The sequence below is a fragment of the Cnephaeus nilssonii genome (assembly GCF_951640355.1).
Source record: "Cnephaeus nilssonii genome assembly, chromosome: 7".
Lineage (NCBI taxonomy): Eukaryota > Metazoa > Chordata > Mammalia > Chiroptera > Vespertilionidae > Cnephaeus > Cnephaeus nilssonii.
Genome location: NC_137078.1, coordinates 47,002,636 through 47,030,146, shown reverse-complemented (window position 1 = coordinate 47,030,146; position 27,511 = coordinate 47,002,636). Strand labels below are relative to the sequence as shown.

The 27,511-nt window shown below is 38.7% G+C and overlaps 1 protein-coding gene across 1 annotated transcript; it reads left to right on the top strand.

The window, feature by feature from the left end:
• Nucleotides 1–1,075: 1,075 nt before the first annotated feature.
• PTGFR (prostaglandin F receptor) lies at nucleotides 1,076–27,511 on the top strand (the record flags this gene model as incomplete). Its single annotated transcript, XM_079777792.1, is given in 4 exon segments — nucleotides 1,076–1,873; nucleotides 8,290–8,328; nucleotides 8,331–8,363; nucleotides 27,182–27,511. Coding segments are annotated over 4 exon segments (1,200 nt in total).

Sequence of the window (27,511 nt, the reverse complement as noted above, 5' to 3'; positions counted from 1 at the left end):
CGGTTTGGGAAGGATGTTGCAAACAGACACACGGGGGCGGAGGGGTAGTAATGTGAGAAAGGCGGGCGGTGAGTAAGGTCTGAAGGAGGCGGCGGTCTTCGGGCAGCCTGGGCAGACCCACTCGGGCGGGTCCCCGGGAAGGCTGGTTCCGGCATTCCCAGCCTCCGGGAAAGCTGCTCGGGAAAGGCCAATCCGGACTGCCTCGGGGCGGGGTGGGTCTGGTCGTGGGTATGGAGGGTCTGTGACTCAGGCCTCAAGTCCTTAGGCAAAGAGCGACAATAAATACTTCGCATTGGACGTTGCTACTCTTAAGCTGTAGCTTAACCAACATCATCTGGGCAGATGTGCTCCTAGCACACAACTCGCCTCCCTTCCTAGGATTTCTGCACAGGTGGCCGCTGCACCAGAAAGCCTTCCTAGAGACTCACCGCTCTGCCTTCCTTGGGTCGCTGATGCGTGTGGTGAGCTGTTATTTGATCTCAATCAAATAGTTTCAGAACTTAATTTGAGGAAAGCCCCATGTAACACCAGTGACCTTGCTGCCTCCTCCCAAGGTTTGGAGAAGCTTGTTTTGTCTACCTGACAAACAGGTAGTTTAAGCAATAATCTGCAGTTTGGGGACAAAGCCTATTTGGGCAAAAAAAAAAAAAAAAAAAAAAAAAAAAAAGAACACAACAAAAAACAGAAACTTTAAAAGGTCATCTAGTTATTTACATAGACTATTAGGCTTTTTAACACTTTGTTGGGTTTAAATCTCATCTTGTTAGTGACTTTGCAAACCCATCGAGAGGTTAATCAAGGGAGCTCGGTTTCTGCAGCTTCTTTTCCTTGAAAATGAGACATGGGACCACAGGCAGAGGTGTGCTGCCTTCAGGATGATGCAACCCCGCTTATGATAGGTCAGATGCATCTGATGCCTACCACCAGGTACTGGGGCCCTTCGGACTTCAATGTCGGAGGAGCAGTTGTGCAGTGCTGTCATTCCTCTGTCTTTATGCTACAGATGCCGGGACTACAAGCCTGCACTCTTCTCAGAGGGAGATGACTTGAGCAGCCCGCGTTGATCTCCACAACAATGTCCATGAACAATTCCAAACAGCCAGTGTCTCCTGCAGCTGGGCTCCTTTCAAATACAACTTGCCAGACCGGAAACCGGCTTTCTGTCTTTTTCTCAATAATCTTCATGACGGTGGGGATCTTATCAAACAGCCTTGCCATTGCTATACTCATGAAGGCCTATCAGAGATTTAGACAGAAGTCCAAGGCATCGTTTCTGCTCTTGGCTAGTGGCCTGGTAATCACAGACTTCTTTGGCCACCTCGTCAACGGAACGATAGCCGTATTTGTATATGCTTCTGACAAAGACTGGATCCGCTTTGACCAATCAAACACCCTGTGCAGTATTTTTGGTATCTCCATGGTATTTTCTGGTCTGTGCCCACTTTTTCTGGGCAGTGTGATGGCCATTGAGCGATGTATCGGAGTCACCAAACCAATATTTCATTCTACAAAAATTACATCCAAGCATGTGAAAGTGATGCTGAGTGGGGTGTGCTTGTTTGCTGTTTTCATAGCTTTGCTGCCGATCCTTGGGCATCGAGACTATCAGATTCAAGCATCAAGGACCTGGTGTTTCTACAAAACAGAACATATCCAAGACTGGGAAGATAGGTTTTACCTTCTCCTTTTTTCTTTTCTGGGGCTCTTAGCCCTTGGGGTTTCATTCTTGTGCAATGCCGTCACAGGAATTACACTTTTAAGAGTGAAGTTTAAAAGTCAGCAGCACAGACAAGGCAGGTCTCATCATTTCGAAATGATCATCCAGCTCCTGGCTATCATGTGTGTCTCCTGCATTTGCTGGAGCCCGTTTCTGGTAAGAGCCTACGCCGAACCTTTTGACAAGTGTTGCTTTCTTCTGTTTTTTCCATGTCCAAAACAAGATTTGCTGTCTTTTGCAAAATTATTAGTCTTGATGGGTAACGCTGTTCAGTCTTTTAAATGCTGGGGTTTGAGCCTCCTTAAAACTTATGTCAGCACTCGGCGCTGGCTGTGAATGGAGATATTGATGAAACCACATGGTCCGTTCCCCACAAGCCCTGAGTTGAAAGCAATGTCTTTGCTAAGTAATTCTAACTGATACTTGCAGTGCAGTTTAAAGTCATTTTAACAGAAGAAACATCGTTTTAATGTATGGAATATGATTAGCTTCTAAAATGTGGGAAAGAAATGACCAACTATAAAATACAATATTGGAGTGGACTCCAGTAAGTCTTGGTAGAAAATCACGCAGACTTTTAATTTATAGAAAAAGCATATTAGCTACTGGGTTCTTCTAAACACACAATGACCGGCTCTCAGCTTGCCAAGGGTGGTGATGAGTTGAGAGAGTTGGATAGTTCAGGTGAACTATACACCTAGATCATGTGAAGAAATCACTAGTTCACAAAGCCAGCAGTGCAGGGAGGGATATGATTGGCAGGAGAGCGAGGGATTCCTCCCTTGTCATTCATTCTTTTTAAAAAAATTTAGCCAAAAGCTGTGTTTAACAGCTTGATGTTTTTAGAAGTGAAGGCTAAGGTGAAGGAATGGGCAACACATATAAGTCATTTATGTTATTTTGCAAGTAGAAGAAAAAAATATTGATGTTTGATAAGTGCAACCTTAATGCCCTTCAACGTTTTCTTTTAGGATAGAAAGAGTGACCACATGCCATGAAAAAAAAAATCCACCTGTACACAGCTACTGATGGCAGCAAAGATTGCTTTCATTCATTTTTCTGTACCAATGGGGAAAGAGGCTGGTATCCAGAGACAGTGATACAGGTGATATACAGGTAGAGGTGAGGCAAAGGGTAAGACCAAGGTAGACATAACACAAAGGGCATGGCCATACCTTGCACGGTAGTATGAAGGGGGTTGTTACTCATGCAGTTTTCCTAAGGCTCCAACAGGTCCATTGTCCAAGAACTGTTGCCAGTGGAGTTTAATAAACAATCCCTGATGCACAGAAAAGTATGCGAGAGCTGCTGACACAGACAGATCCTGTGACACCTCATTTTATTTTACAGAAGGATTTCAACTTTTTGAATATTTTTTATTTCTACTCATATTATTTTTCTCATAATTTGAATTTAGCCTGTTGAATAGTATTTTTTTTTAATGATGTTCCTGAATCTGTCCTAGGAACCCCGCCAAGGTGAGGCTAAAATGGGTCTGTCAGTGGTAAGTCAAAATTTTGAGGCCTGCTTGTTGTCAATTTCGGAGGCCTTAAGTGAACCCAAGCCAGGATCTGATCTGTGCTCATGGTCATGGTATAGTTATTTGAATCTTAGCAGCTGAGAACAGTTCTGTCAACCCTTGGAATCACTCCAGTGTTCATTCCTGGAGAGCTTAATTTATGCCACTTGACCCAGGAAATTTCCTTAGAATAATGCTTCTTTTTCCTTTTTTTTCTACTTAACTTTGAAATGCAGTAGGTTTTCAAAATAAAAAGTGAGTTTGAGTAGAACTGAAATTTATTTGGGGGTTGGAAAGGGAATACCAAGAAGGTGAGAAAAGAGGTAGTTGAAAATATTTAAAGACTTTTTTTTTTTTTTAAAGTAAGGTCCTAGTTCTGGAGAAAAACCTTAAAAAGTGAAATAGTGAACTCAGAGAGAGACAGATAATATGGACACCTGAGGTAATCATTGATATTTTAGTTTTTATTTTGTTCTGAGTCACCTTTAAAATTCTGCTTAGTTCTGGCTCTGATTTTGATAAAGCAGAGTGATAGGTTAACTATTGTAAGACTATGGAAGGTAGCAAATTTCATTTTTGCCATGGATAGTTTGGTTTTAAGTTTTTCTCTAATGTCTTTTCCTGAATTCTTGGTTTCCTTCACTATTAAAATGGATATTACCATTTAACTCATATTTTGAATATATTTCCTAGTGGAAACAATCTTATTTTCATGAAACATTTTCTGAGGTCAACATTGTATTTAGCTATGAATTATTGAGACATCTATGACACCAAGGTATCAATACTTCTAAAATGCTTTGTATTATGAAAATTATTTCTGTGTTAGATGCCTAGTAGGTATACCACAGGTACTCCTTGGTGGATTGATATTTTATTTCAAGCGTTCTTTGCATTCCTGGTTTCTCTTGTGCAGACTTGGGTCTTCCTGGCAAGTTCAGGCTAAAGGGCTTATACATCTAGTGGTCTGGACATAAGTGCCTTGGGCATTAGGTTAAGGCCATTCAGACAGCTCTAAGAACCCTAATAAAAACTCGGGCTTGGGAATGCCAAAATAACACCCAACATGAATATCTCTCAGTTGAAACATTTCTCCTTTTTTTCCTTAAATATCCAGGAGGAGTTGCATAGTTGTTAATGACTGAGCCATCATTCTCCACCCCGTATTTTAAAAGCTTCTTAAGTTTTACAAATACCTCTGAAACCAGATTCCCATACATGTACCATAATGATAGCTTCTAGGCCAATGCTCTAATTTACACCACTGCCTTCTGTCTTAACGGATAAGTAGGAATTGTTGGATTTGTAATTTGAATGAATTACACACTCTTCCACCTGTGTGCACTGTCACTTTCAAGCTGGAAACTGGACTGAAGGTACAGGTACACACACACTATGAAGAGCAAATTTAGATGATAGAATCTGTGTTTAATAGGACTTATTGCATCAAAACATCAATAGTGACATCATTTTAAAAATGATTTAAATTTGTAGCTGATGACAAAGGGGATACTTTATTAATTTGATGACTGAGTTTAACCAATACAAAGGCAAGATGGTCATGATGTCTGTTTGACCTCTCTCTCTCTCTCTCTCTCTCTCTCTCTCTCTCTCTCTGTGTTTTTAATAGGCTTTATTTTTCTTGATTAGTTTTAGGTTTACTGTAAAATAAGTGGAAAGCACAGAGTTCACATTTACCCCCTCATATCTCCCTCTAACCCCCAGTCATCCTTATTAACATCTTGCATTGGTGACATACATTTGTTACAATTGATGAGTCAGTACTGAATACATTATTATTGATTATAGTCTCTAGTTTACATTAGGGTTTTCTGTTAGTATTTTACAGTGTGTGGCTGTTGAAAAATATATATTGACATATTTCCACCATTATGTGCCCTAAAAATCACCTGTGGTGTTTTTCTTTTTAATTTATTGTGTCACTTTTCCTAAGGGAAAAATATATGTGTGTGTGTTGTCAGGATTGAGATCAGTAGTACAATCATAATATTAGTTTAAAAAATATATTGTTAATGACTTTTTAATTTTTATAATATCTGGGTTTTATAATTTTAAACATGGTTAACACATATCAATTTTCTAAATTATAATCCCAACTGAAAAATACAGGAAAGCACAATAGGCACTTATTAGCTGATAATTCCATTTAGTAATAAGTTAATACAAAAATCTTTCAGAGTCAAATGGTAACGATAAAATTGTGTTGTGTGCATACGAGGTGAATCATTTTCCCTAATAAATAACTCTTGAAGACATTTTTTCAATGTTTCTCAAGTGAGGGGAAAAAGACATTTACTTGTGCTATCAAGTAATATTTCCTTAATATTATTTGTTTCTGTTTTTATACAGGTAATGATTCTTTTATAAGTTTTATTTCTAGGATAATTCTAAATTTCTGTTTTTATACAGGTAATGATTCTTTTAAAAGTTTTATTTCTAGGATAATTCTAAAAGGAATTTATTATTATTGCTATGCTTATTTCACCAGTTTGGTAGACCAATAAATACTTGTTGACTGGCTGACTGTAACCTAAGTAGTACGAATGTCAAGAGATTGCAAATGATTGACCAGAATGTGGATTCTGAGTTTTGTAGGTAGCAGTTAATAAAACAAATACTGAAACCAAATGCTAGTTTTTCATCTGTTCCCTAAGTTAGCAACTATAGACTTCTGACACTATTAAACTTCTTTTACCTTCTCTTCTGGGATAGAGGATCATTTTGAATTGGGAAAAGAAGTATAAAGTATACGAAGAACCAAATGGTTTCTTATGTAGGTGAGTTTACCTAAGAAATACGTTCTCCTACAGCTGTAGAGTTTGAATATGATTTTTCTAAGAGTTTATGTTAGTATTTCTAGTCAATGTAGTTAAACATTTGGTCACTAAGATGTTTGTCAATATACATCAAAGACTTGGGTGGTTACTTGAACTACTAAAGGTATTGGCAGCATAATGACCAGGTCTGAGAGGGATAATGGCAAATGATGGAGCCAAGCAACGTCATAGCACATCCTGACTCAGAGCGAAGATTGTTTTCTTTAAAAGGCGGGCCCTCATTTTCGTATTTAAGAGCTGTGTCACGGAAACCTGTGTAGTGTCTGTGCATTTGCCACTACACCAAAAGAGATGGTGAGTGGATGTACACATGTAAGTATAAAGGAAATGTGAAAATGTATACACATGCACATACATAACATGTACCTGTGCAAATGATTTACCCAGTTAAGAAAATTAGTTGACCAATCAATCCACCATTAGATCTAAATGTCCCAAAAGAAAGGGCTGCTAAAGGATTTCATTCTAAAGTTAAAAACAAAGTGGGATTCTTTTGTAGTTTTGTGTCAGAACTTGGAAGGCATGTCTTTTTGATTTATTCCTGGACTGCTGCTGATTGTAGAGGCAGTACGGTCATACCTTGTTTCAGTGGGTTTCCTTTGGAAGTGGCACGTGCTCCCATGTTTGGAATTTGGAAGCAGCCATGATGTTGTCTGGATAAAGGACTGATGATGACATTTGGGATCTATTCTAGAAAATTCTTAAAACAACCCAGACCCTTAGAACTCAAAATTCATATCAAGTAGAACAAGTATATTTTAGAACTATACTAACATAGTTTACATGATGGGAATTCAGGCTGCTTTTGTGTTGGGGTGGGGCGTGGAGTAAGTGGCATGAGGTCGATGACAGTCACTGGCAGAGGACTAGCTCTAGGCTATTTGGGAGCACATTCCCGTCCCTGAGCTTTGGTGTCCTCTTCCTTACTCCTCTCTTAAATGCCATCTGCTCTATCTAGGCTATCTTAAAGTGCACCCTCTCTCTCCTCTCTTCCCTTCCTCTGCTTTATATCTCTCATAGCACTTATTAGCAGTTTCTGATAACATAGGTTACCTTTCTTGGTTTCTGCCTGGAGGGTTGGAAGCCCCTTGAGGGGAGGGACCTTGTGTATTGCTATCCTCAGTTCCTGGACCAATGCTCGGCACATCGTTGGGGTCAGTGAGAATTGGTTAAATGAATTTTGTGTAAAGGAGGGCTCCCTCAGTCCGTGACAGTACTCATCTCCACTTGGGAGCCACTCGCCGATGGGGTCAGGACTTGGTCAGCTTCAGGGACACTTCTCCTACTTCCAGTTGGAATTTGCACTGGAAAGGTCAGAGACGGGAAAATGTGTTCTGAAGTTCCCAGGAGAATTAGCGGAAGTGGAGTTCTGGAGAATCCTGAACATTCAACTGTTTGAATTTGGTGCTAGAATCTAGGAATTTTGTCAGCACCCAGAGGAATTTCATGGATTAACTATGATCATATTATTCTGTTATGATAATACTAGAGGCCCGGAGCATGGATTTGTGCACACTGAAAGGAAATCAATTAGGAGAACTATTTTAGAGACTGGGGAGGGACTGCGGAAGGTTGGCCAGCCTGGGAGGAACTACAGGAGGGCTCCAGGGTGTGTCCAGCCTGTCTCACCCAGTCCCAATTGGCTGGATTAAAGCAGCAAGCTAACCTACCAGTTGGAGCATCTGCGCCCTGATGGTCAGTGCACTTCATAGCGACCAGTTGAATGGTCGAATGGTTGGACACTTAGCACATTAGGCTTTTATATATATAGATTACAAGTATTTGTTTACATGTGAATTCCCTCTGTTAGTCTCGTTGTACTGTTGATATTTGGCTCTGTTGACTAATGAGTTTCCCGACCACTGGACTAGGTTATATGACTTATTCTAAGTTATTTTTGTCCCATCATCTTTAGCACTGCTTCTCTCTGTACATGCACACATTTCTCCTCCCAAATGTATTTATTTTTTTATTGGTGTTTTATCTTTGAGGGGATCCTGTCAGAAGACAAAAGGAGAAAGTTTCTTTGAGTAAAGAGCTACAAATATTGCTCTTTCATTGTCATAAATACAATTTCTATAGAAAGTGTTGAATGTTTTCTATAAAACAGGTTTGCTTACCTCAAGTCTCTACCAGCTGGCTCAGTGAACCTATGGCTCATTTTGTATTGCTAATGGTAGGTTTTATATTCACAGAGGAGTAATTCTCAGAAAACCCCAACAGACCTATTTAGGGGACACTGCGGTGCCCCACCCAGATACCCTTTTGGGTGAGTCTTGCTCTTGGAGAAATTACCCTCCGCCAAGGGGAGCTGCCTTCCCCATGGTTGTGCTCCCTTCTCTTTGGTCACTCTGTGTGCAGTGACAGGTGGATATGGTGATACAGAGAACGTACCCCCTCGCCTCCTTTGGGACATTTCAGAAGGGCCCTCCATGCTTCAGAGCCTGCTGGGGCCTTTCTTGCACCTGCATTGCAATTTTGCTTCTCTCTCTGCCAAATCCTGCCCCCCCTCACTGCCTCACACTCCCCAGAAAACCTTCTACATGAGATCTCTGTTTCAGAGTCTATTTCCTGCAGAGTTTTGCTCAGGACAATCTTCCAGAAGTCCATTGTTCATACAGTACCTAAATATGAAGTATAGACTTAATTGCACATAGGTTTACAGTATGATTTGATAAATATATTGAGGTATGGATGGGCCTTTGGAATTAAACTCATTTGAGTATATTATCCCCCTTCATGGATGTGTATGGTGTAAGAGTGGCTCAGCAAAGGTCAATCTATTAAAACAAGACAGTCCTAGGTTGAGTATTTACCCCAAAATCTGTTGCTCCTGATATGCACGGTGGTCTAGAATATTTTGGTATTTAAATTCATTTATTCTTGGCAAAGCATGACTTCCTGTTTTGATGGAGAATGACTTATAAAAATGCCCAAAGAGATTGTAGACATTGAGACAGCACTTACAAACCATTACTTGAATGATTCAAGTGTAAATAAAATGGAAACATGTGGATTAAATTTATACCCTCCTTGGTATAAAAATCTTGTCGCTAAATATATTTTGGGTTTTTATTAGGCTTTCAAACATTTGAAGAACAATTCAAGATATTGATATGCCTAAAATTTCTTTGCATTACCAGTTTTAACTTTCTTTGCTTAGTCTTATCCTTATAGGAGGTATATAAAATGCATTCCATTTATGTCTGCTTTGCAAGGCATTTATAATCACACCCAATTTTACCTGGTATATCAGTGCCATTTATCTATATTTAGAGGGGACTTTTATCTAATAGGAGAAATGTGTCTTTTCTGTGTGCAAATATTACCTTTCAAAACTTGTGCAAATTTGTCATTCGGTCTGTCCTCTGTCCTGGGAATAAGGGTGCTGCCACAGAAGAGTGGATACAATTGTGGCTTTATGCGGAGAGGGAGGTGGCTCTTCTCACTTCTCCTGCTATTGAATCCCCCAATACAATTCAGACTGTGGAATGCCAAATACAATTCAGACTGTAGTGTGGCTGTGGTGTGATGGTGAAGGAGGCAGAGACAGTCAGGTTATGTAAGAGGATTTATTTTAGGTTTTTGTGCATGGTCCCCAATAAGCTTTCCCTTTAGAATACTACAGGTACCCAAGTGCAGGCAAAGGACAGGGTTCCAGCCCCACCACCTCTTCGCTGTGACCTGGAGTCACGTTAAGCCAGTTTTGTATGTCTGTGAACTTATTATAAGGATAGTACTTTAAAAAGTACTAACAAAAAAAAAATGTGACCTTCCTATAATCTCATAACACAGCCATTGGCACATAGTAAATGCTCAACAAAATCCTCAAAAAGCCTATTGCTATTGTTGCCACCCTCCATCTCAATTAGAAACAGTTATCTGTGTTAATTTGGGTGTTTTCTATTTGCTCCTCTATTAGGAAGGTTTGGTTGCAGTGGAAAGGAACAGAGGGAGCCTGTAGCTTCAGAAAACTTTCTTGGACATTTCCACTCAAAGTTACTTCACTATCTCACCAGAAGTGAAAATGTCATCCACTCATCTTTCACATGTTATTCAACATGTGAATAAACTTAAATAAACTAATAATTTATGATTATAATAACTTATAAGGTATTAACTTATACATTATTGGAATCCAGTTAAAATGAGCAAAAAATATTGAGATCATTATTTATAAGGCACTATTGGAGTCATATTTGCAGGGATTTAAATATAAAGTTTTTTCCTCAAAGAACTTATAATTTAGTTGGAGTAAAAAACATACCCATTCTAAGAGTTAAGATATTAGCTCATGGAGAGGCAATATAATGTAGTAGTTAAGAGTCCGCGTTCGTCCAGCCAGTGTGGTTCAGTTGATTGAGCATCATCCCATGCCCCAGGAGGTCTGATTCCCAGTCAGGGCACATGTCTGGGTTGTAGGCTCAATCCCCAGTAGGGGGCATGCAGGAGGCAACCAATCAATGTTTCTGTCTCTCACTTTCGCTTCCTCTCTCTGAATCAGTAAAAACATATTTTTTTTTAAAAAAGAGTTTGGGTTCAAGTCCTGTTTCTTCCACTTCCTGGCTATGTGACTGTAACCACTCTGTGCCTCAATCTCCTCCTTTGTAAAATAGGTATAGTAATAGTACCTGCCTCACTGGGTTGTTGTGAGGACTAAATGAGTTAATATATGTAATTTGAATAGTGCCTGACCTAGAAAGTACCATATACTTCAGTTATTATACTATTACTAGAGGTCCAGTGCACAGATTCGTGCACCGGTGGGGTCCCTCAGCTTGGCCTGCAGGGATCAGGCTGAAACCGGCTCTCCAACATCCCCCGAGGGGTCTCGGATTGTGAGAGGATGGTTCTCAGGTGACACACCCTGAAATCTGGCTCCCTCCTCTCTGGTTCTGGGTGCGTCACCTGAGAACCACAGCTGCCAAGTCACCACAGCTCAGCAGCTCCTGGGTTGGGCGTCTGCCCCCTGGTGGTCATTGTGCGTCATAGCTACCATTCAGATGGTCAAACGGTTGGACAGTCGTTTAGGCTTTTATATATATAGATAATTATTGTTGCTGTGACTATTAAATGTTGATGCTGCCAGCCAATAATTTTATTAACAAGATAATCAAAAGCACTTTTAAATTAGGTATTAAATGAATAATGGGTGCTCTGATAGGGAGCTTTCACTTCCAATTTTGTGCTCCACAAGTAATTATATGTTTATTTATTTGACAAATATTTATTGAAGACCTACCATGTGCCAGGCAGTGTTCTAGATACTAAATACTGTGGTGTGATGCAATCTCTGTGTTTTAACTGTTTACAATATCTAGGGCTTCAAACAGCAGTACTCCTAGAAAATGAAAAGAGAGGACATGTGTAGGAAATTGTAATATGAAGGTGTTCAATTATATTTTCTGTTAGAATAGCAGGTATTCTGTTGTGAATGTATATGGATGAGGTTATTTTTGATTACTTACAAAAGGGAAAACATTCTATAGTACATCATTTAGAAGGAAAAATTACTGGAAATAAATGTGATCCTAAGTTAAATAATGTAAATTGTAAAAACCAAAAAGAAAAGAGATAGTGTATATCTTTCCTAGAGATATAAAAATCAATGAATAAGAAACTCTTTAGTATTTGAGACAGGCTTGAACAAGATTATAATACAGTAGAGTGTAATAAGTTAATATTAAAGACTAGAACAATTTTCTAATGAAATGAAACATGAGCTTTATTAAATCAGATCATGAAAAATTAATAATTCAAATTAGTATTTTATATAGCCCTTTGATAACAAAAGTGACTCCAGATTAGAAGAGAAATAAATGGTGAAATAGAACATTACAAAAATCACCAACTCTTTCTAAGAATTTAGGTTAAGAAAGTGTTAGAGGGGGCTGAATATAAGGAAGAAAATTGCTGTGAATATTAATAATACTGTATCAATGAATAAAATTTAAAAATTCATGTATGCTTTAATTTACTTGTTAATTTGATTTATTCTTTCAGCAGGCCTTTGCTGACAAAAAGCTGGGTGTCTCTCCAGGTGAGACTAAATCAGAGAGACAGAAACCTGACCTGGGAAAATAATTCAGAGGCAAATTCTAAAAATAGTACTTTCTAGCTCCTTTATTTTACCCACGATCTTTGAACTCTTTTTCTCCAACCACCAACTCTTACACATATCCTTCTTTTTCTTTCTTTCCACTTTTAATATAGAATAAAAGTAACTATTGTATTTTTCTGGCCTTGCCTGGGAGCAAGTCAGAGGGTTAATTGCTTTAGTAATAGTGGAGGAATCTTTGGGCCCCAAAGTACATCGATAAATCTTAAATAATAGTGCTTCTGTAGCAGCAGCAGCAGCAGTAGTTATTATTGTCATTACCTTGATTAGATACTCCCTTATTTTGCTTCTTGCATTTATTTTCATGGCAGCAGAAGACCAGAAAGCCAGGAAAATAAAAAGCACACGAATGATGAGAGACAATGCAGGAGAGGGGAGAGGAGCAGGGAGCAGGCTATGCAGGAGTAGAAAGCTGGCCGCATGCAGGTGGAAGGGGGGAAGAGAGGCACTTGCATGTTTTAGGAAACCCATTGGAAAGATTAGCCCTCCCTTTCTTTCCATAGACCTATTCTCTGTATTGAGGAATATTAAATTTTGTGTATTATATTTCCTCAAACTACTTTTAACAACGCAATGTTTTCTTTATAACATCTTATAGTAAAAATAAAATATGGTAAACTATAAATTAAAATTTAAAAAATCTTTCAAAGCACACTAGCAACAGGTAACCACTATTAGCATTCTGGGTGCATCCTTTTCCTCATCCAAGAAGGAAAAATTATTAGTTTAATTTCTTTGATTAATAGAGTAGTTAAACTTTCTATTCTTATATTACTGGGTATTATCTTCTTCTGTGAATGTGTGGGAATTTGTAAATGATTTTCAAGTACTGTCTGGATAACAAAAAACAGATAATATCCTATATAATAAAACCCTAATATGCAAATTGACCGAACAGTGGAATGACTGGTCACTATGATGTGCACTGACCACCAGGGGGCAGATGCTCAATGCAGGAGCTGCTCCTTGGTGGTCAGTGTGCTCCCAGGCGGGGGAGTGCCATTTACCAGAACCTGGGCTGATGGCTGGAGAGTACAACAGCAGTGGCAGGAGCCTCTCCCGCCTCTGCAGGCAGGCAGTGAGGAGTGAGGGGTCCCGGACTGCGAGAGCCCGGCTTCTGGCTGAGTGGTGGTCCCCCTGTGGGAGTGCACTGACCACCAAGGGGCAGCTCCTGCGTTGGTCGTTCCACTGTTCAGGTCTAAGCTGGCAGGTGGACATCCCCCAAGGGGTCCCAGACTGTGAGAGAGTGCAGGCTGGGCTGAGGGATCCCCTCCGAGTGCACGAATTTCATGCATTTGGGCCTCTAGTTCAAATATAAAAGCAATTATTTCCCCAGGCTCATGGTTAGCCTTTTCATTTAGTATTTTAATTTATAAAAGTAGTGAATTAATCAATAATTTCTTTTGTGGTTACTGCTTTCTGTTTCATGTTAAGAGATACTTTTCTCAGGCTAAGGTGATATCAGTATTCATCTTTTTTATCTTATAGCACTTTGGCCCTTTCATTTTTTGTGCGCCTGGTTTCAAAACATTTATAGTTTATTTTGGTTTAGTTTGCAAGTTAAGAATATGAATTTTCTTTTGAATGGTTAACTAGTTGTCTCAAAATTACTTATTGAATGATTTGTCTGCAACTGTTTTAAATGTCTACCTTTATTATATCTGAAATTCTTAAATGTGTCTGGATCTTTCTGGACCCTGTATTACATCTTATTGAGCTATCTTTAACTTTATGTACAACTGCCATCTTCTTCAGGTTTTATTGAGACTTGTGTTCAGTGTATCAATTACAATGTAGAGTGCTCCTATTTGTTATCATTATCTACCTGCCCTATTATCAAAGTCATGTTTTGAATACTAATTCAGCAGTTTCTTCATAACAGTATATAAGAAAGCACTGACTTGACACCTTTATTTTTATTGTGACAAAATTCACATAAAAATTTTACTATTTTAACCACTTTAAAGGGTATGATTCAGTTTCAATTAGCACATTCACAGTGTTGTGCAACCATCACCACTATCTTGTCCAGAATATTTTTGTCTCTCTAGAAGGAAATCCCATACATGTACAGAGCATTGTATAGTTTAATAATTTAACAATTTCTTATACTAACTTTTAAATCTTACTGTTTTCAAATTAGTTAACTTCTTATCAGATTTTGTAAATATTTTTATGGGCTTATGAAAAGAATCCACATTTTCTCTCTTTTTTTAAGTTACAAAGTTCAATTCATAGCTATTAAATCAAGAATATTTTATAGGGTTCCATTTCCTTATTTTTAACTATCACGTCAAATAATGAGAACTTAGAATTTTTTAACATTTGTGTTTTCTCAGTTTATATATTTATTTCTAATAGGTTTCAATGATTTTGGATTTCAATGTAATGTCACCAGAGGTCAAACATTCATGTCTGTTCTATCTTTGTTGTGAATTTACTCCTTTTATAAATATCAGGTAACCTTCTCTCTACACTTTAAAACATTTTGCCTTGAATTCTTCTTTATCTTATACTGAAGGTAAGTATTATTATTGAAATTATAGCATAGACTTTTTGAGTATGTTGCATTTTTTTGTGCATTTACTGTTATTGGTATCATCTAAGAAAATTCTAATGCCATTTTTTTGTTGTTGTTGTTAATCCTTACCTGAGGATATTTTTCCATTGATTTTTAGGGAGAGTGGGAGAGGGAAAGACAGAGAGAAACATTGATGTGAGAGAAACACATCGATTGGTTGTCTCCTGTACAAGCCCTGACCAGGGCCCAGGCCGGGGAGGAGCCTGCAACCAGCAGGAGGCGCAGGGGGCGGGACTCAGGGTGGCTGGGGTAGCTGATTGGGCCAGCAGGACACTGAGCTCGCGTCTGTGCCATGGCTGCGCCGGAGGCTTTCGGAAGGCCTGGTGCACCGGCGGACAGCCAGCCAGCTCCCCCGCTTTGGCTTTTGATCAAAAGCCAAAGCGGGGGAGCTGGCCGGCTGTCTGCTCCGGCACAAGGCCTTTCGGAAGCCTCCGCCGCGCCGGAGGCTTTCGGAAGGCCTGGTGCACCGGCGGACAGCCGGCCAGCTCCCCCGCGATCAAAAGCCAAAGCGGGGGAGCTGGCCGGCTGTCTGCTCCGGCACAAGGCCTTTCGGAAGCCTCCGCCGCGCCGGAGGCTTTCGGAAGGCCTGGTGCACCGGCGGCCAGCCGGCCAGCTCTCCCGCGATCAAAAGCCAAAGCAGGGGAGCTGGCCGGCTGTCTGCTCCGGCACAGGGCCTTTCGAAAGCCTCCGCCGCGCCGGAGGCTTTCGGAAGGCCTGGTGCACTGGCGGACAGCCAGCCCGCTGGTGCACCAGGTACATGATTAAATCATGCACTGGGCCTCTAGTAGTAATATAAAAGCCAGTCTGCTTACTTAGACAGTTTTAGATTGATGTGGATTTCTACATTGTCTATTTAGCAAGCCATTTTATATTTGGTCATAAAGATGAATGGATAACCTATTTTGCCTATATTGCTGCCCTTGTCTCTAATACCTCCCTTAAGTATGAATTGGCAGTAATATGTGACCGCAGCACTGATGCCATCTTTCTCTTGGACTTCTTGGTTTGTATTACATGGTTGCCTAACTCACGTTGAAATCCATTCAACTCACTCAGAGATTATTAATCTAGTAAGCAGTAAAAAGAGACAAGGAAGCTATGAATTAAGAATCATGCTTCAGAGTGATTTCTGAATGATGCACTGTGTAATCAGGTACCAAAAAAGCATAGAAACCTATGAGTCCTGAGATACTTGTCTGTTACCATCTCTCCCTGCCACCGTCTCCACACGAACCCCACAATAAGGCCAAGACACTAAAAAACTATTTCAGCTTTTAGGATAAAGGTCAATATACTGTATATATGTTTTTAATCCTCACCTGAGGATATGTTTTTATTGATTTTTAGAGAGAGAGAGAGGAAGGGAGCGGGAGAGAAACATCGATGTGAGAAACATTGATCAGTTGCCTCCTGTACATGCCTAACTGGGGATCGAATCACAACCCTTCTGTGTCTGGGAACGGCGCTCCAACCAACTGAGCCATACTGGCCAGGGATGGTCAGTATTTTGGGAGACCACCTGGATTGGTGGGAAACAGTCAGGGTCCTTCCCTGTGGTGGGTATAGGGAAACTCAGTCGTAGGCCTCCCTACTCAGTGACAGACCTAGCCACCAGAAGTGGGGAGGGAAGGGTGAATGTGCTGTCATGACTCTAAGAACAGGTAAAAGTAGTTCCTTAAATAATGCTTTTATAATTAAAATTAGTAAAACAGAACACTCATATATGAATGCTTGTTAAGTAAGATACCAGGTATTTTTTTCTTCTAAAATTGCTAGGAGAAAGCCCATTGTTTCATAAGTATAATGCCACTATCGCATGGTTTAGCATGCAGTGTAGTCAAATGTATATGTGACAGGTGGCTAAAAATCATGTATCTAAGAAGAATATGTTATTTCAGCACATCACACTGATCCAAATCTGACTTTATTAGCTCAGAAAATCTTGATTTGTTTTTATTTAATTTATAATGATTTTCCTTAGGAAACCTGTTTTGCTTATTTTAGTGCACATTTTTATCTCTCTTGCTATGGATAAAATACATCTAATTCTATATAATCATGACAGAATAAAAGTCACATTTTCCTACTCTATTTCCTGCAGTGCCCGGAAGGTTCTAGGAATATGCAGCTCATTTGTTAGAATCCTTTAATCATAAATGAAATTAGTAATTTAAACAACATTCTTATAGCTCTGGTATATAATTGCATATGATATCACATAAGGATTTTATTTGTAAAATATTATTTTTGAAAGAAAAGAGTAAAGTTTTTGAAATATTACTAAACACTATAATTGTGATGATCATTTAAAATGTAAAGTTCTTGCTTAAAATGTGATTTTAGAGTGTAAGAATTAATTAATTAGTTAAAATTCCCCATCGTCTCCCCCTTCCACTCTCTCTAAAAATCAATGGAAAGAATATCCTCAGGTGAGGATTAACAACAAAAAAATTTACTTTGCTTTTTCCTTCCAGAGCATTGACAATGCACTTAGCCACCTACCTTTCTCTGTCCCCTACCTAAATGGGTCTCAATTAATCTGGGCAAATTAAAAAAATCAAATTAAAAATAACATGGCAGCTTTGTTAGTTGGTTTTGAGTATTAAAAATAACCTAGATTTTGTGCAGATTTTTTTTATCCTCTGAGACACGTTTTTTCTCTCCTCTTTTGTCATCGAAAGGTTAAAGCCCCATCTAGGGGAGAAAAGTCCTTGCTGGATGTTGTGCGGGACCAGTGAGGCTTTGATTAAAACCAGAGAGTGCCACGAGGAGCCAGTTTCAGAATTTTGATTACAACAAAACAGTTTTATCTTGAAAATGTGTTCATGTCTCACTGAACAGCTTGTTTATTTTAAACGTCTTGCAAAATCTGACAGTTTTGCCATCGAGACACTACTGTTTGCAGTCAGACCCAGGCATGTTGGCAGCTGGAGGATGCCATTGCCCTTGACTTTTAAAGAGAGCTGAAGATGTGACCTTAGTGAGAAGTCACTACAAAAAAGCAATTAAATCCATAAATATAATATGTTTAGAAATGCTCATTCCTTTATTCATTAAATATCTTTCTCAGTGCCCTCTGTGTATCAGATACTGTTCCAGGTGCTAAAGCTATGGTGCTGGATGAGACAGGCAGCATACCCTCTTCAGAAGAGGTTACATTCTTCCAGGGGTGGGGTGGGGAGGGGGAACGCCAGGGGTTGGAGCTCTTTGGAGAGAGAGATAAGTAAACAAATAACAGGATGTTTTCAAATAGTGGAAAGTTCTGTTACTGAGGGTGGAGATAGGGCTCTTTTAGGTTGGATGGTCAAGGAAGACCTTCTCATGAGGACAGCCCTCGATGACAAAAGGAGGCAGCTATGGGAAGATATGTGGACAGGGTGGGCAGGCAGAGGGGAAAACTAGCACAAAAACCAGTGCTGGGGCCCTGGCCAGGTAGCTCAGTGGGTTAGAGCATCTTCCTGATATGCCAGTGTTTTGGGTTTGATCTCCAGTCAGGGCACATACAAGAATCAAAAATGAATGCATAAATAAGTGAACAACAAATTGATCTGTCTCTCTCTCTCTCTGTATCTCTCTCTCTCTCTCTAATAAATTTTTAAAAAATCTTGTAGTGAGGGACAAAAGAAAGGCTATTAACTAGAACAAAGGGATGTTAGGTGAAGGTGGAAGGACTTGAGGATAGAGAGGAAGGGAGGGACGGTCAGATTGTCCAGAACTTTGTAGGCCTTGGCGAGTTTGGGTTAAAATTTGGTTGGAAACCATTCGAGGGTTTCTTAACAAGGGAAATGTATGATCTGATGCATGGTTTAAGAAGAGCTCGTTGGCTGCTGGACAGAAAATGGGTTACAATGGAGCAGAAATATAGCAGAAAGTTGTTTGCTTGAAATTTCATTTGACACATGAGCAGTGAATTAATTACTTTGCTAGAACTTATATTGGGAAGCAAAGCAAATAATAAATCATTGTTAAGTTAGGATTAGATTGTGGGTAACAAGGAAAATACTTTCAAAATGATTCTCCTTCAGTCATGAAATAAAATTCTATTTTGTGGCAAAATTTTTAAAGAGAACATATTCAGTTATACTTTATTCTACTTGCTTGATAATCTCAATATATCTTTCTGCTGGTTTAGCAAAGGGCATTTTGATTATCTTTCATTTAGTTAAGAATATGAAATTACCATTTGCATTTTGCTTTTGAGATGAAGTTATTTGGCTCTCTTTTAATCACCCACACGTGTGAACACATACAAATTAGATAATTCCATGTTTTAGTTATAAAATGATTTTGTTTCTTGACCCTAGAGAAATGCCCTAATAATTATTTACTACAAAAGAGAAATTTTCAGCCTTTGCTGCATTTGTGATTATAGTATGAGGATGTACATGCACATACTCTTATAGGAGAGTGTATCTTACATGTCAGATGGGCTATGGCACGGAGTTTCCATTTCTCTTGGTTGGAGTTTATTTAGGCTTTGACTCTGGAATTAAAAAAAAAATACCATTGGCTTTAATGTCATAGTTCTCACTGTTTAAACTGCGTAAAACATGAACGTAGAATATCAATTTATTTTGCAGAACTTTTCTCTAGGACCTTGAAATATTCTAAAATTTCCCCACAGAAGTGAATCTTCCTGGGCATAGAAAGAGAAATGGCCCCACCTAATGAGCCTCAGCAAATTCTGACTCAAGAAGAGGCTGTGCTTCTGAGTCAAGGTGCTTAACTATTCTCCAGCTTCTGTGATTGGAAAGAAAGGGCCAGTGGTCATTTCATTGTTAGGACCTTCATCGGTCCGACTTGGAAAAGTAATTGAATTTCCCACTTCAGTTCTGCATTCACTTACCAAATACTTAATAGGCACTGGCTATATGCAAAGATATATCAATTTATGTTGCCTGTATTAGTGGGCATCTTCATATCTTCATTAGTGTTGACTCTACATCATATGACGATACTGAATCGCCTGAGCTTATACTTGAATGTCTGCTTCTAATTAGCTTCTAGAGCCTATTGTAGGTGCAGAAACTTTTCAGCACCTGAGTTTGGACATACTGGCCACATATCCTTGGGGAAATTATTAAGGATCTTTGAGAGCGTCAATTTTAAGTTTTTAAAGCCATGGATAATAATAACGACTATATCACTGATTTAATCACATAACTTGAGTTTTCACATGATGCCTACTTGGTAAGCGTCCAGTGAGAGGTGCTGTGTGATGGTTGTTATTACTGTTCTAACCATTATTCCATTTGGTACTGAGTTTCACTAAACGCAGTGGTAATTTGAAAAACATTCATTCAGTGACTACCATGGACATTTGCACATGTGTTACATGGGCATATAAACATACTAAAATGGGATAGTAACTTCAAAGGAATTTGTAGTTTATTTGGAGAGACATGAGCAGAACTACTCTATTACAAAAGAACCCTGTGGGCAAGTGCCCACAGCCTTCGAAGGAACAGCTTTGCTGAGAAACTTCGTCTGTGTTTAGTCTATGCCAAACGACTAAGGGTAGAGAGTTCCCGACCAAAGTTTCCTTGAGTTCAGGTTCATTGTTTTCTCTGGTGGTCTTTGGGCTCAGTGAAATACTGAGTACTCTTCTAGAAATGCAATTCTTGTCTTTTGATTTATGCATTGATTTATAAACTTTCTTTTCTTCACTGGGTGAAATTACCTCATCTTTTCTTCACACCGATTTCTTTTCCATAAACTTGTAGCAAATGTCATTTTAGGTGAGTACCACCTTTTTTCTTTTCATGATGTGCTTCTTGATATAAATGTTTTTAATAAGATCAATTCTTCTCTAAGAAGCCAACCATGAACCATTTTAACCTTTGGGATTTGGGACCTCTGCAATTTGAGATTAGGGTAGTTTTGATTCTTGTATCTTTTTCTATTTAACCCCTCTGGGAAAATTTGAAGGCTAGTTCAGCCCACCTTCTTTAGCAAATCTTTTACCTGAATGCAAAGCCTAATTTCTTGTGAATTACATATGTTTATCTCCTCTTGTTTATTCTGGGAAAAGTCATGTTTTCTTAAGGCCATTTTTGTGGTATTATTTGCAAAACCTCTTGAGAATACAATGTCTTCTATATAACCACAAGAGAAGGGCTTGGTTTTCTGGTATTGCAAATAATACCACAAAACTTGATAGCTTGATGGAAAAAATTACAGAGAATTTACATAATGGAAAGAAGGGATTTGGAATTGGAGCCCCAGTTTTACAGTAGTATAAGGATGAAATTTTGCTGATAGTTCTCTAAGGGGAAGGAGAACCATAAAGATGCCTTTGGTGGTCATTTTCAGACCTACTTGTTAGATTATTTAGACCTTTCTTAGTCATATGAGTGAATCATTAGTGTGGTTTGGTGATGATTTGTCTTCAGTTTAGGATCAATCATAATTACAGTATACAGAAGGTGTCTCAGTAGCCTAGTTATAAATGTGTTTATAAAGTGAAAGCAAGTTGACCTTTTAAGCTGCTCTTTAAGTTAAATGTACTTACTAATCTGGTGGACTTTGTAAAAGTGCTTATTAAGTATGTTGATGTGCTTTAATTACTATCTTTTGATGACTCCCCGGGTCTGAGAATCAAGCTCTATGAGGAATTTTTAACTTTATCATTTCATAATTTGAAAACAGGTAATGGCAAGGTCTGCAGCATTCACATTCTTGGAGCAACTGAGCTCATGCAGGGAGATGCAGTCTGAGCTACACTTTTTAACTCTGTCCCCTCAGTCTGGATAGGATGGGTAGCCTACTGGTCAGGTGCAGGCCACGTGATAGTTCATTCCCCTTGCTTATTTTCCTGTTCTCCAGCTCCATAGACACATTCTTCTCCCTCTATGCCAGCTCTAGATTTTGCTCCCTGAAATCTTTTAAATAAGCCACCTTGCCTTGTTGCTCTAAATGTATTTGTTCTATTCCCTTTGTCCTGACTACAGGAAAAATCTTGAGAGAAATTCTTCAGAGAAAATGGAAGGCTAAAGTTTGTCCTTCCCAGTCAGTTCTGGGAGAGATATATAATAATCACTTAACTTACTCAAATAACCAATTAATTAATAAGGTGCAAGGCTTTTTTTCATCGGGCACAGGCCTGTGTAGCTGAACTACCTATTAATGCCTGTGCTGTTCTGATTGGTGCCAATGTTGTAAATATGTCGAACATCACAATTGATATGGTATATTTTCATTAGCAAAATAATATATGTTCATAATATAAAGTTTGAAAAATAGAGAACAGAAGTTAAAATTGCAAGCGTCTTTAAAGGTGTTGTTTATTTCTTAACTAAATTCTAAGTACTTTATAATTTCTATGCTCTTTTATTGGTATTTTTATTACAGTTTATAGTTAATAATGTTAGTGTAGAGAAGCGTTTTTGGTTTTCTAAGTTGGTCATGTACTAGTATTCAGCATCTGCTGAACTATCTTATTGGTTTTATTTATATATTTATTCTAATCACTTCCGGATAACAAAAGTTTATCTCTTTTCTTTAAATTTTTATATGCCTCATTTTTTCCTTGTAGCATTACCAGGAATTTTGATACTATGTCAAGCAGTGGTAGCAATAATGGGTACCCTTCTTTTTCAGATCTTAAAATGCATCTATGTTTTCTCCATTGAGTGTAATGATTGTTGTAGATTTTTGTATATAAATTTTACGGTTTCCTAATTTAAGTCCCTCATAAGTACTGTATTAGTTTTCTATGGCTATGTAACAAATGCCCACAGACTTAGCAGTGTGAGGCAGTGACCACTTTATTATCTCCCAGTTCTGTGGGTCAGAAGTCTGGTGGTTCCAACTGTGTTCTCTGCTCAGGGAAGCAAATCAAGGTAAGACATGTATCTGAAATGGTGAAAATTACATGGGAGAGGGTAAATTTGATCAGAGTTAGGCCAGTAGGCTGTTATCAAGTGAATGGTAGCATATATATTGAATAACTAGAGGCCTGGTGCACGAAATTCATGCACGGGGGTGGGGGAGGTGGAGGGAGAGGGTGTCCCTCAACCCGGCCTGCACTCTCTCCAATCTGGGATCCCTTGGGGGATGTCTGACTGCCGGTTTAATCCTCATCCCAGGGATCGGGCCTAAACCGGCAGTCAGACATCCCTCTCACAATCCGGGACTGCTGGCTCCTAACTGCTCACCTGCCTGCCTGCCTGCCAGTTGCCCCTAACTGCTTCTGCCTGCCAGCCTGATCACCCCAACTGCCCTCCCCTGCCAGCCTGATCACCCCTAATTGCCCTCCACTGCAGGCCAAGTCACCCTAACTGCCCTCCCATGCTGGCCTGGTCACCCCTAACTGCTCTCCCCTGCAGGTCCGGTTACCCCCAACTTCCCTCTCCTGCAGGCCCATTGCCCCCAACTGCCCTCCCCTGCTGGCCTGGTCGCCCCCAACTGCCCTCCCCTGCTAGCCTGATCACCCACAACTGCCCTCCCCTGTTGGCCATCTTGTGGTGGCCATCTTTGACCATATGGGGGCAGCCATCTTGTGTGAGGGTGTGAGGGTCAATTTGCATATTACCTCTTTATTATATAGGATTTTTCCCCTTAAATCACCACATGCCACATAACATATAAATTTTACTTATTTTTAATGTTTATTATTTTAGTATTCTGGGATAAAGACTGTATTTTATTCCCTTCAAAAGTGTCATAGAAAGGAATTGCAATAGTATTTTGTAAGGATTAGCAGTAGAGAACCATGGACAGCTATTCCAAGGAGTTCTGGCATAAAGTTTCCCAATAAACAGACTCAAAAATAGTGCAGGTCTGGGAGAAGGGACTGGAATAACAAATGAAAATACATGGATCCTATGCATGAACCTTCTCTAGAAAGATGAACTTTTTTCCCCCCCCAGGTATTATACATCTTTTCCCCCTATGTATTGTTCAGTTTAAATTTTTTTATTTTATTTTACACATTATTTTCTCAGTTATCATGAAGGGGTGAAAAGGCATATAAAGTGTTAGATTTGGGAATGTCCCATTTTGAAGGGAGCAGTTTATACACTGCATGTCCTCTTTTCTCATTTCTTTGCAACTTTCAAAGTCTTTGGGCAGAGTCAGGAGTGTGTTGTCATTTTGGTCATTGGTTAAGCCTCTACCAACAAATCCAGCTGGAAAAAGTTCATTTGCACAACTGTTTATATTTTGGAACACTGAGGTGTAGTTTGGGGTGGGCAACATTTCCCAGCTGTTGAAAAGTTGTAAAATAAGAATTACCATACCCCTTTGTGCTTTTATTTCTCCCTATTGTAATATTTCTGTCTTAACTCTGAATCATTCGTCATGTGCAAAATACTTAGTTTTAATGAGTATCCAATAAGTGGGAAATGACTGAAATATTATTACCTTCTATATTCAACAATGTAGCCATGTATATATTTTAAATCTGAATAAAACTCATAATTGAAAAGATATATTCTATGAGAGCATATGCATTTCAATTTGTTAACTTTTCTTTTCTGGAGTTGCACAAGAATATGTTTTTGTGTTTTTTTTCCTGAAGATTCTTGTAGTCACTGTGGCAGAGATGAAATAATCTTTTGCAAAAATAGACACGATTAAGTTAAAGTACCACAAATATGTTTAAGTCTAAGAGTCATGCGTTGAACACAGGTGGATTTGGTGATTTGTATGAGGTGCCTTTTCCAAAATTGCCATTGGAGTTAAAATAAAATGACATTTCTCATTTGCTAATACTCAGAGGTGCTGTGACAGTAGTTATCCAAATTAACACATAGATTAAACTTCTCACATGGAGATGTAATAGAATGGTCTTTGGGCAAAGCTTCCAAATGGACCTTTTTGATGATCCAGGAAGGCTGGAATGTAATCACATAATCACAATTAGTCCCCATTTCTGTGATTATTCAAGTGCCAAACCTAAAGAGCAGTCTCTGGATGATAACGTTATAAGGGGCTATCACTTGTAAGTCAGTGAATTATACTTCAGTGTGCTCTTTCAGTCCCCAAATAATGGTCCCTGAGTTAGTCTTATATGATGACAGAAAGGAGGAAAGGAATGGTCTGGCTCTTGGAATAAGATAACTACGTGTGAAAATACCTGCTTCACTGACTAGGTGAGACCATGTATAATTGTCATAGAAATTATTTGTGTGAAAATGGATGTTGATAACCTAAATCAGGGGTCCTCAAACTTTTTAAACAGGGGCCAGTTCACTGTCCCTCAGACAGTTGGAGGGCCGGACTATAGTTTTTAAAAAACTATGAACAAATTCCTATGCACACTGCACATATCTTATTTTGAAGTAAAAAAACAAAACGGCAAAAACACCCGCATGTGGCCCACGGGCCGTAGTTTGAGGACACCTTACCTAAATAATGGTTTTGTACCTAAACAAGTTGGATATTCCACCAGATATGGTTTTGATTATATATTCATTTAAATTTCCATAAAAATAATGCTAAGGAGAAATTCAGACAACCTGCAGTGGAATGGCCAGAAATTCAAAATTAGTCAAATCTGAATAACTGAAGTTTTTATGTACTATAAAAATTGAAAAAAAAAGTACACCTTTTAATAACCACATAGGGATCATGTGCCAGTAAATAGCCCTGCCTGTGATATATTTTACATGCCTTTATTATTTACACCATCATATTTTTGCTTTCGCCTCATAGAGCCTTTGTTCATTCAACAAATATCAACTTCCCTACTGTCTGCCCATTGCTGGGGCTGCAGAGAAATAGACAAAAATATGCTTTCAAGAGTATATTTTAGTGTGAGAGATCGAAATGAGAACTAGATAAATAAGCAAAATATATGATATGTTAGCTAGGATTTCTCTAAATATTAATCCCGGCATCACTAGCATCTAGCATGGTATCTGGACACAGTAGACACTCAAAAAGGACCCCCTGCTGTATTGGTTTACTTTTATGACTATGCAAAGGGACAGAAGCATAATTCTTGATTTACCATTGCTTTTCATTGTGAGAAGGCACTGGAGTCCTGATACTGACTAAAAGATAGACAGATGTAAAGGGAAGGGATGATGGAATAACTTCCAGAATGAATCTTTAGTGCACATGAGCTCTGTTATCTGTGAGTAAAGTAGCCTGGCAGATTCACAGATTCATTCATATTGCAACCTTAATCATTGACATACTGTATTATATGGCCTAAAAGAATGTCGATTTTATTGCAAGTGTTATCTATTTCATTCTTTGCAGTTGGCAATGAACATAAACTTTTCTTTCCATACATTTATTTGACCTTAGCGTATTTGCAGGGAGATTGGATTGTAGAGGTGCACTTCAGATGCATAATCAGGGAGCCAGTTAAAGAGTAGCTTGTACTTTGTTGTGTAAATAATGAAGGTGTTGACAAGGGACATTTATTCTTCAACCATTAGTATCATCAGGCCCAATTAAGACATTTCCTTCTGATAGATGTCCATTAAGAAGACCAAGAAAACTTGATTTTCTTCTCATCCTCTCTTTATCCTGGAGGCATAATCGTCTAAGCCTCCCTTAATTTTTCAGTTTCACCTTTTGTTCATTTATTTGTTTTTATAGCCAAATTATTTTCAACAATTGTTCTGCAGATGTTTAGTTAGAAGCCAAAGCTGGGCTCAGTGATTAGACCAGATCTAACATATAGTGGGGACTGTTCATGGAATTTATTCCACAAAATGGTCTCTTTTTCATTATGGGCAGTCAGAAAATGGACACATGAGACCAAAATCTACATCAAATCTGAGTGGTAGTACAGAGGGGAACTCATTTCCTCAAAGCCCTTAGGAAATTCCATAGTATATTTTGGAATGTTTTAGCCAAATTAAGGTTATGAGAGATGTAGAAAAGGGAAAATGAAATAGAAGACATTGGTATCATTGTAGTTACAGAAAATTCTAAAAGTAACATTTCAGAAAAATATGATAGACCAGGTACAAATTAATTTTAGATACTTTAAATTTATTTTTTAAAACTCCTATGTATAGTTTATCCATACTTTAGCTTAATTACACTTTATTTACACAAATACATATTAATTTTTTTCTTTGAAATATACAAATGTGTGTTGGCTTTGAACTTACTATTCTCAGAACTGCCAGTTACTAGTATCAGTGTTTGCCCTCTAGGGTCTTTCTATTTGTGTACATTTGACTTACCATATAAACTATCATTTTTGTAGTTCTGATGTCAATTTCAATTCAAAGGGTTCATATGTATACATCAAGGTTTCTGCTATTGTTCATTTCTTTTTGTCAGTATTTTGTAAAATAACATCCCATTGTGGAAGGTGAAATGAATAGCATGTAACATAGCTAGTTAAGTTAAAAAATAAACACAAGAAAACTGTAGGACTGAGAAAATGTCTATCAACTGATTTCCCTTGTTTGTTTTGCAGCTGACAATGGCCAACATTGGAATAAATGGAAATCATTCGATGGAGACCTGTGAAACAACACTCTTTGCTCTTCGAATGGCAACATGGAATCAAATTTTAGATCCATGGGTGTATATTCTTCTACGGAAGGCAGTCCTTAAGAATCTCTACAAGCTTGCCCGACGTTGCTGTGGAGTGCATGTCATCAGCTTACATATGTGGGAACTTAGCTCCATTAAAAATTCCTTAAAGGTTGCTGCGATTTCTGAGTCACCAGTTGCAGAAAAAGTAAATCAGCAATCACCTAGTTTAATAGGACAGCAAGTCAGTGTAGGTATGGGACAAAATTAA